Raw genomic sequence first — 13,777 nt, 5'->3', positions numbered from 1 at the left:
ACTGAAAAAACTTGAAACTTTGCTCAGATTGAACGAAAAATCGCCATTCTTGCACTAAATGATCGTCAAATTATTCTCTACATATTGAATAAGAATTTCCTGATGCGCCATGAACAACAAATGTTCGCGTGTTTTTTTCCACTAATTGAATTTAAAACTCATTCACTGCGCACGCCCGAAAGTTAACGACAAAACCGACTGATCGACTGATCGACTGATCGACTGATCGACTGATCGACCAAGTCGAGAGTCAGCTATCGCTATAACTCGTTCATTGCGCATGCGCGCATTCACGAGTTAAAAATAATAGAGAATGCTCTTGCTACTGTAGTTCCCAATTTCTTCAAAACAATCCTCGCGCCCGGTGATAGATTACGTGGTGGATTGGTGACTAGCTGCCTGGTACTCCTCTGCTTAGTAACCAAGCCAATTATTTTGTCTGTTGTTGTGGATGGTAGAAAATACGGAAATATATTGCGTGGAATATGGCTTTTATTTCGGACATCCTCGTTGCTGCGTATGTATATCTTATCAAGGATTTTTCTCTATTGTTGTAAATAACGTAGATCGTAAAAAGCCACGTTGTAGAGACGAAATGGCTGAACTATGGTGTTACACTTAATCTAAAATCAGCTACAATTCAGGCTGATCTGATTTGCCTAAAATTTCCTCAGAATTAAATTTGACACGTAATACTTGTATTAGATAGATAGATACTTTATTTAGGCCTAGAATTCGAAAAGCTTACACCTATTTACAATGGAGCTGTGCATCTAAAGTAAGGTAAAAATCAGAAAAAGTTTCAAATTACAACTAATACTTTTCTACTAATTAGAGGGCAAAATACTGTATATGTACATGCGCGACATGCGCGCGTTACAAAAGTCTATACAGAAATCGTTGGAAATAACCTATGTTGTAATGTGTTGTTGAATCAACAAATTCAAATTTAGCTTCATGGTAAGAACAATCAAAGTAGCTATAGCTAAGGACACTGTCAATTAAATTAAAAATATCCATCACAGACTTCTTAGAATAGAACCTGATCTGGACACTTTTCTTAAAATATTTTATCACATAAACTTGCACTACTCACAGCACCTTCACATTTAAATATTTTAGTTTCACCTACATATCTGGTGTGAAACTGTAATTTTGATAAATTATAATTGTATCTTGCAGAGAACAGTGGATGCAATATTAGGGAGCTTAAGCAACGACGACGGCGATGACAATGACAACGCCACAAAACAATGCGTTTAATGAGCGAAACCACTCGCTCTGCACCTGCGTTTTATATTTTGGTACATTTCTTTGCCGTCCTCTTGCAAAACAACAATGTGAAATGACCAAATTCTAGGCTGTTTGGAGAACATGAGCACACGATGGTAAATTTTTTATTTTCTTTCTTAACTTGAACACTACTCCTACCAATTTGGTTCCTGGATAGATCGCTGTTTCTCTATAAGTTGAGCGAGTTGAAATAATCGCGAAGTAGCACAAATGAAATAAAGTTATATTTTGAGGTGACGTTTTTGTTGCCGTTGCCGTCGTTGCTGCTTAAGCTCCCTATTATCATTGTATGCACGGCTCTAGATCTCTGGAAGAGCATTTTTATATATGTTGGGATTCCATGTTGAAATAGAGATGACTCACTGATTGAGTGATTGATTGATAAGCCACTGCCCTTTGTGGATTATGTTCACTTAACACAATGTTTTTATTGGATACTGTTGTATTATATAGTGGCACCCAGTCAGGACAGCTTTTTATCCCAGCATGTGCAGTACATGAAAATGGATCCTAGAAACCTAAAAAATACCTCAATGTACTTGTGTGTCCTTGTCACTTTTTTACGAGTCGAAACCAATTTTTTTTTTTCTTTGCTTTAATAATTATTTGTTTTTTCAGCACCTTGTTGATCAATGCCTGTGCAGTATTGAACTTCAAACTGTGAGTAGTACAATACACTATATATGGTTGTGCATGCATTTATGTATCCATAATGCTGTTATGTTTTCTGCTGTCAAGGCATTTAAATTTTAATTAAATTACATGTAATAAGATTCCATCCTAGACTCTCGAAGATTTCCTAATAATCTATTCGTATTCAAAATCTTTTGAAGATTGCTGAAAATGAAGCAAGAGTTTTGAAGAAAATATATACCAGTGTCCGTATAAAGTAAGCAAGGCTTACTTTGTACAAGAGTGTGTCACTGGGACTTCTGAAAGTGTCTGTTGCCTGTATTAAGTGTGTCCATATTAAGCAGGCTTATGTGAGAGAAAAGATATGAGCTTTATGTTGAGACAAATGCAACTACAGTCAGAGCTCTCATAAGCGATCACCTCAGGATTGGAAAAAGTGGTCGTACTAGAGCTGGTCTCTTACAAAAATGCACTCTCATAAGCAACCAAAAGGTGAAACAATAGAAGCTGGTCACTCTCCAGAGCTTTTAGCATAAAGCTTTCTACCTCAATCTCAGGGTAACACTCTTGATCCAGCCGTAAATCATCTTGAATTTTAGATTCTAGATCTTTATCTACAAACATTATTAGGCAGTGCTATATTACTGTAAATGTTATCACAAAATGTATGCTGTTGTTGAAGGTTTCTGTAATACATATCAGAATATTGGAGTGGTTGCTTACAAGAGCTTAAAAACGAAGGAAAAGACCAGTTGGTAATACCCAAATGTGGTCATGGTTGCCTATGGGAGCGGTCACTTACAAGAGCTTTTAATTACAGAGTTTAAGTGACAATTCAGACAGGATTTCACAATCTGGTGATTGTAACTTAGTAGATCTGGTCGCTTACGAAAGTGGTCGAAAGAAGAGCTTCGACTGCATCTGCAATAAGTGGTCTTGTAGCATAATGTAGCCATTGCAACCTTTGGTATTTTTTTCTTTTATCAGCAAAAAGAGGAATCCTACAGATTCATTTGGAGATGAAAATGAAGAACCCTCATTAGGTAAATAATTATTGAACCACAACATATACATGTATATACTAAAACAATCAAATTCACCTTAAGCAGTGTCGTTGAGTCATGGTACATATCAATAAAGTTGTAATTACAGCTTTATCTTGCTGTTTTGCGACTTGATAAATATTGTTTGTTCTTTGAATCTCTGCTACCTGTCAATTTTGTTTGTTTCTTCATTTAACCAGCTGAAAAGTTCAAAGAATTCCTCCTTAATCTTCGATACTTCAGGATTTTCATTGGTATTTGGAACATTGTTATGATGTTATGCATGGTTATGTGAGTATTGCTCATTTTAACTCCTTTATCTACTCATTAACCCATGTTACCTTCTTTATACATGGCCATGTTACATTTTCATGTTTTTATGACCCTTCAGAGTTTTTTCCACTGACTCAAAAGTTAGAACCACCTTGTACAGTATAATAAACAGCACCACAGGAAAGTACTGCTCAGTAGCTTTCAATTTTGAAAGGTCACACTTTAGGATTTCATCCCCAGACTCAAACGTTAGAACCACCTTGTGTGTACAGCACAATAAACAGCACAACAGGAAAGTACTGTTCAGTAGCTTTCATTTGAATGGTCACTTTTTAGGATTTCATCCACGGACTCAAAAGTTGGGACCACCTTGTACAGCATAATAAACAGCACCACAGGAAAGTACTGCTCAGTAGCTTTCATTGAATTGTCACAGTTTAGGATTTAATCCACAGACTCAATAATTAGAGTCATGTTTTACAGCATAATAAACAGCAGCACCGGTAAGTACTGTACCGCTCACTAGCTTTCATTTGAATGGCTACTCCAGGGGGGGCTAGCAGCGAGGCCTGGAACCGACTATTGATGATCGCCCCAGTTAAGAAATTTGACCGAGCGAGACTAAGTACCGATTTTTTGATAAACAAACATGGCGGCGATTTTATGTGAAGGCGCGTCTGTGCGGATTCGCAAATAATTTGGCTATTCGACGTCCAAACATCACAGGAAAGTTTCGGTCTCTCTTTTACCTGAAGTTTGGTCATCAAGAGGGATCACGGATGCAAATTCTGCAGCGAAAAACGAAAATACTGTAACCAACGACTAGCTGACCCACATAGTTCACAGGGCTAGACCAGTGAGACTTCTTCCATTCCACTTTATCGTTACCTTCCCTATAGATTTTTTCATTTAAGTACACTGTAGAATCTCTCCCTTTACAGCAACTACCCACTGGGAGTCAACAAACTGTGGATGCTCTGATGATCTAATTCTCTGTTTTGCTTAAGTTAAAATGTTACTGTCATGCCCATACTCTCAACAACAGATTTTTCGTCTCTAATCTCTTCTAAATGGTGAGCAGTTGAGAGGTGATGTTAGCAGCATTTTGCTCTTCAACTTTGCCGAGTGAGCCACAAATATTGACTTTTGAATTCATTATGTATGCTTGGTAATAAATCTCATCATTTTAAAGAGATGAAGTTATCTTTCATTAATTTAGATTTTGTCTGTCATACCTCTGGGGTGAGAACTGGAACATAAAAGAGGCAGGGCGCAGCAATACTCCAGCCAGTCATTACACTGTGCAAGTGTGTGAAAACGTGCAGTAATTGCATAATTTACAATATGCTAATTACACTTGACTATGTTACACAATATGTACCAATTAAACAGTATTGCAGTATGTTACAGTTCTGATGTATATTGTCATGTTTTGATGACATAATTATACTGCAGAGTAATGTGGTCAGCTGGGTTAATCCTCGAGTTGCTAGAAACACTTCAGTTATCAAGGGGTGATAATTTACTTTTAGATTGTCTTCTTTGAAATGGCTGTTCAATACATAGAGAAACCATGGTTGATTTACCATCCCGGAATCTATTTGGTACTGTATCTCCCTTGCAGTTGGTTGTTAGGGTGTATTGCCAGTAGCCCCATTTTGGCATCCACCAATGGGGGAAAACCACCATACCGATACAAGGTGTTCATGGACATCTGTATTGTAAAGGGCGACAGGTAATACAATAATATTTACATGTACCTTCCAAGGTTTCTGCACATGCATGTGGTTTCTGCAAGATCTCAGTGTACCAGTACATTGTTCACCCGGTGCTACTGAACTCAACTTCCCAATTTTTTGCACGAGAGAATAAGGACCTGAATGTCTTTTCACGTAAGTTAATTTCCCCATACAGACAAGAGACAAACACCCTTGCAACCACTCATACAAACCTGGTAGCTCTATTCACAATAATGTTGAGCAATCTTCTTCTGAGATCTTTATCAGCTATCCTTTCCAGTTGCAAAATTTTCTTATCCAAAAATTTCATAAGGACTCAAGCCGTTTTCCTTGTGTATGCATTTAAACAATTTGTGCATTAAAATTAAACTTACAGGAATAACTGTCGTCACGCAACACTTAAACAGAGGGAGAATTCCGTAAAATAAACATGCTGTTTCATTCGTAACGACGCTTTCAACAGTTGATACGCATAAAATGTGGCACAAATACTTTTAATACGCTTACATTAAAGTTCCAAGCCGATCTTGAGAAATAAGCTTACATTCTGGGCTTTCGCGATGACAGTCGTGAAACACTGCGTGGCTTCTAGTTTCTTCAGAACTGAACAACAATCGAAATTGAACTCTACTATTTTGTCGACGTACAATATCTTCCTGAGACGACGAAAACCATAATCGTTCGCTACACTACAAATCATATTCTTCACCACATACACTCGCTGAAAACATGTCGCTCGCAATTTCATTGCTGACGACTCTACTAACCTAAAACAAAGCTGGCACCTCATTCCAGCGGTCTTGATTAATCGCAGTGTTCAAACTTCGTACTAACGCAAAATAACATGCTAACAGTAAAGTAACAATGACTTAATACGAATGCGTTTTCCTCCGTCGAGTCGCCACAGACAAAATAGCATGAATCCTTCGCATTTCGCGCATGCTCGTTACGGTTTTCGATTGATTGACAGATTTCTTTACTGGGGCGATCATCACTTTCCGAAAAGCGGCAAGATCAAAGGCAGCTGCCAGCCCCCCCTGGGCTACTCTGTATTTTATTGAAATACATGCAGTACATTGATGTACATTGCAGTGCAGCATCCTCTCATGCCTTGTTCTGTGTTGTTGTATTCTTTCAGATTATTTGGTTCGTGACAGATTCTTATTCCTCCAAGTCAAGCAGTGAAGATAAATGATTTATACCTAGGGGAGTCAAAGGGGATGTGTGTCAGGGATACATTTTGCTTCATTTGCAGTCAAAACTGTGCTACAGTTACTGCAATTAAAGTACTGTACCTTCTTTTGTGACCATGCACAAAAGGCTACTGTAAAATGGCTTCAACAAAACATAGTAAATTCCCAAAGGCAGAAGAAAGTATTAATATTTATTAGTTTTTAGCTTTTAGTTTCCAATACAAAAGGGCATAAATTCATTTTACAATATTACCCATCAGTTTATCTGCAGCAATTTAACAAAACATACACTCCACTGCACTAGTATGGACGTACATGAACCTGTTTGTAAGTAGCCTTAGATTCTTTAATTATATTGGCATTGATACAGATAGACATCTGGAATGCGGCCAGGACTAAGCAACCTGGATAATGTATGCCTTAGGAACAGACAGCAGATGTCTCACTCTGATTTGAAATAGTTTACTGTTCTACCATTGTGAGTTCTCTTTGTGGTTCAGATTGTTTTGATCACAAGTGATTCAAATAAATTTTAAGTGCAGTGCTTCCTTTTGCTACTACACATGCATTCTGCTTTTCTTGGGATGGTTTGAGAAACTATTTCTTAAGGACGGTGCCTAATAATTCAAAGGTATTTTTGCACGGTTTATGACTTGTATGCACTGGGGAAAAGCAGATCTTACATGTAGCAAGGGCTATTGAAAACTGGAAATAAAAATTAGCGGTAACCACTTATTTTTGAGACATAATTAAGTTTCAGTCTGGAAAATATGTCATACATTCAGTTGTCTTGTATTTTAAAGCTCTTCAGAATTATTGTTTTTTCTTTATGATTCCTGTAAAATGTGCAGTTACCTCCAGATTTCTTCCTGGATTTCAATAGCCCTTGCTAAGGTCTGCTTTTCCCACATAGCCATAAACGGCACCAAAAATCTCTGCAGTAGGAGGCACCACCAAGGCAGTGGACCTGTAAAGCAGTCATTTTACCGTTTAAACCCCTAACATCAAAGAACAAATTCTCCTATCTTGTCCCTCTACTTTTTTTTTAAAGTACTGGGGAGAAGTTATTAAAATATCAAGAAAATTCACCTTGGGTGATCATATCCTTAATTCTCATGACCTCAGGGGTTTAATAAGCATTGGTATTACAAGGAGAAATCTGACACTGATCACTGTTACGGCTCAAAGGGTTAAATCAGAATGGAATTTACTGGAGGGTTATTCAGATATGCCTTTGTAAAGAGATATTGGTAGTTTTCTGTCTTTGTAACTCTAAGACAAGATGGTATAATAGTGAACTTGAAATAATTTAATGTATTGCATCTGAGTGTAAAAATTAATGAGGATTTTAATGAAGCATTCCTGAAGGTCACGGCACTAGTGCTTACATGCTCGCCACCAGAATTACTAATCATTGTGATTTTCATGACTGAAATGCTTTTAATATTATAATATCAATAAAGAGACAATCAACCGTTGGCTTTCAGATGTTTTTCCTGTTCACACATTGATAAATGGGCCAATCAGAAACTCATTGGTCCCTCAATGTTGCAAAAACATTTAAGAATTTCAATATTTTATGAAAGGTGTTTCTATTTGCGCACACTGCTATTTTTGTCAATTTCGTGCGGTTAGATCTGCCTTTTAGAAGCCAAAAAATATTGTTGTTCTTCATTAAAAGCATTAACCCTTTAACCCCTAATATCAAAGAACATATTCTCATTTCTTGTCCCCATACTTTTGTCATAAAAGTCCTGGGGAGAAGTTATTAAAATATCCAGAAAATTCACAGAGGGTGATCGAATCCTTAATTCTCATAACCTCAGGGGTTGACTAAAAATTAATATTACAAGGAAAAATTTGATACTGATCACTGTTTGTAATAACAATAATAATAATAATAATAATTATAATAATAAAGACAATATTTAATGAGGGTAACACCATAAAAAGCTAACACAATGGTTAATTAGGGTGGCCCTCGATAAATATAAAATACAGAATTAAATAAGAAATTTAAGAGTGACAAACGAAGTTACAAGGTAATCGAAACAGGTTTAAAATTAAGTAAAAAAAGGGAAAAAACCTAAAAATTATCCCTGACTTAAATAGTGACGAGGTAATCGATACTTATGCGCCAGTCTTGATAGGCAAAAGTCTTCGGTAAAATTGTCACCGTACTCAAATCTAACGTTCTTTTGTGTTTTCTTGCATGGCTAAGGATATTTACACTGTTTGATTTTAAACTTTGTACGACGATAAGGAAAGCACAATTTCCTCTGGATAACAAAAGTAGTGTCACGCAAGTGATAATAATAATAATAATAATAATAATAATAATAATAATAATAATAATAATAATAATAATAATAATAATAATAATAATAATAATAACTACTTATATAGCGCTTATCCAGTTCTGTTCTAAGCGCTTTACAAAGTAAAAATCATATTTCTTTAAAATAATTCGAAAAAAGATGAGTCTTAAGTTTACGTTTAAAAACATTTAAATTGTCGCAATTACGGATGTCGATAGGTAGTTTGTCCCAGAGTTCTGGGGCCGAAACAGCGAAAGCTCTGGAGCCATACGACTTTAAATTATGGTAGACATGACATAGGCGAAATGCGTCAGACGACGATCGGAGCGTTCTTGAAGTTGTATAGCGGCGTATCAGGTCTTGTATGTAGATGGGGGACTGTTGGTGAAGAGCTTTGTGGGTGAGCAGAATTATTTTGAATTTGATTCGCTCGGAAACTGGAAGCCAGTGGAGTTCAAATAAAATAGGGGTTATGTGGTCATACTTGCGAGAGCCTGTGATCAGTCGAGCCGCGGCATTCTGTACTGACTGAAGCTTTTTAATGACATATTTCGGAACATTCAAGAGAGAGTTACAGTGATCCAACTTGGAGGTTATAAAAGCGTGGACTAGAGTCTCAGTGGTTGTAGTGGATAGCAATTTTCTTATACGAGAGATGTTTCGAAGATGATGGAAGGCAGATTTACAAACAGAATTAACATGAGGGAGCATCGACATAGTACTATCAAAAACGACACCAATGTTTCTGGAACATAGAGACGGCTGAATTGTATCAGATCCAAAACGAAGTGGAGGTAGAGACTGTTGAGGGCAAGTGATGTCAAAGTATTTTGTACAAACTCTTGTTAGTCTAATGGAATGTCATCATCCATGTCTGCCTTTTGTTGTTCTGCTGTGCTCTGTCCCAGAAAAAGACTCCAATCAATATCTCTGTGCTCCTGAACAATCCTGCGGAACATGTCTCTGGGATCCAAAGGACCTACAGGAGCAGGATCAAGTGTTCGTCCTAGCATGCTGGCGGAGGCATTCTTGACATCTGTGCCATTTTCTTGTGCAACGGGCGCGTCCGGTTGCCTGACTATAAAATACTTCACAATTTTGATTAAACCCGGGACTTCATCAAGTATACGGCCTCTCGCGTTGGGGCGAATGCTTTTCTGTACGATGTGTTCCACTAGGGACGAAAACGCGATCACAAGTTCATTAGATGTTCCATAGCCTTCTGACCCCGGGAAGTTATAAGCCCTTCCAATTTCTCTAAGGTCTTCCGCTAGGGATCTTTCTGAGGGGTCGAGACCTTCAAGCTGACTAGGATCAGTGTCACTGAAAGCAATTTTGACCAGTTCTGTTAACCTTGTGATTGAAACGCTTCTTTGATAATCAATAGCTGTTGTAGGAAGTAACTCCTCCTTGTTAGTGGATAAGCTCTTTTCTTCCATTTCTTGATCTGAGGCTGGATTTCCAGATGCTCGTTTGTGTTGCCTTGAATATTTGGAGGCTTCAGCTGGGATCAGTTTCTTTGCGAATTGCATCGGGCTTGCAATGATCTGATCAACTTTGTCTGCCAGGGATTCAAGAATCTCGGAACTTTCAATGTAATCGATACAAAACAGGTTGTATGATCTTACAAAAAAATGTGGCAACTTCTTTTGTCTGAGAGCGTCCAAAAGTTTCCCAAAGAGTTTCATCATGCACTCAGTTCTGTTGCTTTCGGTCCACATCTCGGCACCGGTTTCTTCAATTGTTTCTAGGAAAAGATTCTTCAAATGAAATGTCACCAAGCCCTTTGGGTTAGAGGCAAAAAAAGCTGCATGATACTTTTTCAGACAGATATAACACTCTCGCTGAACTTTATTCATTTCTTGGCTTAACAGGTATTCTGCATGAGAAAAGGAAATTCTGAAGTCGGAATCTGGATTACCACCATTCTTTGGAGGTTTCACCACCAAATGGAAACCTTCGTGAATAACTTTCTCAACCACGTCAAGCGAGGGCCATTCTCTCTCTCTTTCGATCCATTCTCGTGCAGCCATCGGCCATCCTCGAGACCTAAATGCAGGAACAAAATCGATTTTTGCTTGAACTTTCGCTTCAAGCTGTTCTTTCTCGGCATCTGTTACTTTGGTGTCGATTGAAGTATTTCCTTTTGTCTCCATTTGTGATCCGATATGGTGTTCTGAAGGCACATTTTCCTTAGTAAAGTCTGCGGCTTCGGTTATAAACCTGAATATTTTAGGCAAATTTTCAGGAAAACTCAGCCAACGGCCAAGATCAAGGGTTGCAGCTGGTGAAGTCACTTGGTTCGTTATGTGCCAATGAACTGGAAGAATGGATCTGATAACCTCTAACACTTTCTGTAATTCGGAACGGTCAGGAAAAATTGTTGGATGATATTTTTTTAAGGCTGCAGTGGCAACATACTCGGTGTCATCTACAAGGCAGGATTTTAACACGGGGTGATCGACTCCCTTGATTCTGACGTGCAGTGGATGTTCAGGCAAATATTCGATCAGTTCGTGGTGGATCATCAGAGTGTCTGAACTCGGAAAGATCATGATATCCACATCTCCAACCGCACCGACTTTTTTACACCACAGTCGTTCAGCCGCGCTTCCATAAACTTGGAACTGGATGCCATTTTCAATTAAAGGCGCAAAGACATGCTGGACAAACTTGTTGAAGAGATTTAGAGATTCAAACTGCTCTTTCACTTTTTGAGTGTCGTGTCCTCCCTTTCCTAGAGCCTCAAAAACGAAGTTTAGTTCCTCGGTGTTAATGTCTACGTTTTCAGCCATTTTACAAAATCTAAACGTGCACTGCTGAAGCTGAGGCGTTAAAATTACTTTTAGTTTCGGATAAACAAGTTAAATAATAACTCGTTATGATGACTGAAGACGTCAGGCTTTGACCTTCAGTTTCCAAGTTCCAACACTTAATAAGTGTCTAAAATCATTCTCTGAAAATGCAATGTAATAAGACCCAGCCGCCCAAAAAAGATTCTTTACTTGTTTGCAACCATAAAAATTTCTTTTTCGTAGAATGAGTTTGGCGAAAATGCATAAACGAAATAAAATTCACTTTCGCGTCTCCGCGAGAGAAAACAAAGGAAACAATCCCCTGTGACAATGGAAAAACGCGTCTTAAACAAGTACGTTAGGTCCCAATCCCCGGCGCTCCTTTACGTTCAAACAATTAACGCCTGTCACATCTGTACGGAAACACTGAAACTGTTAACTCCGCACCACAGCCGGAGAGTGCAGTTTAACTTCTTCAAACTGACAATCGGTGAAAGTGAAAAGCTGTGTATGAGACAACTTATTCCATTATTTTTATGATCAATAACGGAAAGACAGATTTGAAATACAAAAATACTGAAAGGAGGCTCTGCTTTTCCTCGCTTTATGAACACACACCGTGTAAAAGAAACGTTCGGCCATATTGGAGTTGTCGAGAATTTCCGACGACTAGTCGACTTGGATTCCCGTTCCTAGTGCTCTTCGGCCGTCTTGCAAGATCGAGAATAGACGTTTCAAGTTTTGCTTGATATAACTTTTTTCAAATAGAGTTTTGAATGGCTATATTCATAGTAGAGAGATTTAGAATCGCGTTTAATTTTAAAGAGATCTAGAATCACGTTGATGACAAACGACAAACGTGAGATGTTTTCTTGATAAAATGAGTACATAGACGAGAATACTGAGTGCAAACTAATTCCGGCCTTTGATGGTAACGCAAAACTACTCAATTTTACTGAGAAACTGAAAACAGCAAATGGCAAATGTAGGATTAACTGAACTGATGACGTGGGTAATTCTGCCGTTTGTCAAAAGGTCTTTAACAGTAACAGTGAAGGAAAGTGTTTTCACGTTTTCAATGTCAGTCTTCCCTTATTAAAAAGGGACATTTCATTGGTGATAGGATGCGTAATTGTTTGACCATCATTATTTATTACTGAAAGAAAAAAGCCCCGAGTCTTTCACCGTGCCTCCTTTCCTCATAGTTAATAAAAGGCAATGGTTATGAAGCCTAACAAACTTCTTTGTTCTATATTTTTGTTAGCGTTTTTGGCCTCAGTTGACGGTGTACAAACTAAAATAGATTTTGAAATGTGTAGAAAGAACTGACCAATCGAAGCGTTCCTGTTAAGATATTCAACTGTAATGTGAACGTTAAAACAAAGGATTGTGCACGGTCGCGGCCCTTCCAACATAAATTGCAGCACCATTGTTGTTATATTAAGGTTTCCCTACCAGCCTCTCAATTAACTATGCTTTCCTCATATCCAATACTTATTTCCATTGCATCTGACATCATTTTTATTGCCTGCACTCTTAAACACAACAGCTACAAGTCAGACGAGTAATTCACTGCGCGAGACTTCTGATAGTTATTGTAAAATACTTGGTCGATCTGTGTGAACTTGACAGTCATGACATTTTGAGTTTGTTTATTAATCCTGAGAGTATCATTGTTGATAAAGATAATGATATGGCAATAGGATACGTCATCCTCTAATCACACTAAAAGGGTTTTTCCCAGGGCAAAATATTACTGACATGTTGTGATGTTTCAGTTTCGTTGATTAATTATCAACCCTTGATAAGCAAAGAATTCGATAGTACCACCAAAGTGTCCTCATTAGAACTCCTTTATCGACTTTTTAACCCTTGTTACCTTTTTTATACATTGCCAAGTTACATTTTCATGTTTTTATGACCCTTCAGGATTTCATCCACTGACTCAAAAGTCAGAACCATCTTGTACAGTGTAATAGACAGCACCACATGTACAGGCGAGTACTACTTTATTTGAATGGTCGCATTTTAGGATTTCATCCACAGACTCAAAAGTTAGGACCACCTTGTACAGCATAATAAACAGCATCACAGGAAAGTACTGCTCAGTAGCTTACATTTGAATGGTCACTCTTAGGAATAGATTAAAATACTTGTAATAAATTGAGTAGATTAAATTAACTGCTCAACCGAGTACCTTTTAAGAAACTGCACCACTCTCATTTATAGTTCTGTTTTGCTGTATTCTTTCAGATTATTTATGGTTCTTCACAGATTGCTTTTTCTCCAAGTCAAGCAGTAAAGATGAATGATTTATACATAGGGGGAGTCAAAGGGAATGTGTGACAGGGATACATTTGGCTACATTTTGATAGATTTACAGTCAAAACTGTGCTTCAGCTACTACTTTTAAAGTGCTGTACCTTCTCTTGTGCACAAAAGGCTACCTTAGAAGAGCTTAAAAAAAAATGATAAATTCCAAAATGCAGA

General features: G+C 37.8%; 2 protein-coding genes across 2 annotated transcripts; one reads left to right on the top strand and one right to left on the bottom strand.

The window, feature by feature from the left end:
* Positions 1 to 425: 425 nt before the first annotated feature.
* On the top strand, positions 426 to 7,652 carry LOC146468674 (small integral membrane protein 7-like). The gene is made up of 5 exons (XM_085124481.1): positions 426 to 517; positions 1,912 to 1,953; positions 2,914 to 2,969; positions 3,170 to 3,260; positions 6,120 to 7,652. The coding sequence occupies exons 1-5, from the start codon at positions 486 to 488 to the stop codon at positions 6,133 to 6,135; spliced, it is 237 nt and encodes a 78-aa protein (XP_084980607.1). The 5' UTR covers positions 426 to 485; the 3' UTR covers positions 6,136 to 7,652.
* Positions 7,653 to 7,922: 270 nt separating this feature from the next.
* LOC146468673 (uncharacterized) lies at positions 7,923 to 11,294 on the bottom strand. The gene is made up of 2 exons (XM_085124436.1): positions 9,312 to 11,294; positions 7,923 to 8,485 (listed from the first exon to the last, which is right to left on the bottom strand). Exon 1 carries the CDS (start codon positions 11,285 to 11,287, stop codon positions 9,338 to 9,340), a length of 1,950 nt encoding a protein of 649 aa, XP_084980562.1. The 5' UTR covers positions 11,288 to 11,294; the 3' UTR covers positions 7,923 to 8,485; positions 9,312 to 9,337.
* Between the last annotated feature and the right edge of the window lie 2,483 nt (positions 11,295 to 13,777).

This window comes from Pavona decussata, unplaced genomic scaffold, assembly GCF_977016875.1.
Source record: "Pavona decussata unplaced genomic scaffold, jaPavDecu1.1 SCAFFOLD_130, whole genome shotgun sequence".
In the NCBI taxonomy this organism is placed as follows: Eukaryota; Metazoa; Cnidaria; class Anthozoa; order Scleractinia; family Agariciidae; genus Pavona; species Pavona decussata.
The sequence above is the reverse complement of the archived record's forward strand: the minus strand, read 5'-3'. Positions and strand labels throughout refer to the sequence as shown.

Coding starts and splice junctions, on each gene's coding strand:
- LOC146468673 (XM_085124436.1), bottom strand. CDS start 11,287: ATGGCTGAAAACGTAGACATTAACACCGAGGAACTAAACTTCGTTTTT.
- LOC146468674 (XM_085124481.1), top strand. CDS start 486: ATGGCTTTTATTTCGGACATCCTCGTTGCTGC. Junction 518..1,911: donor TCGGACATCCTCGTTGCTGC/GTATGTATATCT, acceptor TTGTTTTTTCAG/CACCTTGTTGATCAATGCCT. Junction 2,970..3,169: donor AAATGAAGAACCCTCATTAG/GTAAATAATTAT, acceptor TCATTTAACCAG/CTGAAAAGTTCAAAGAATTC.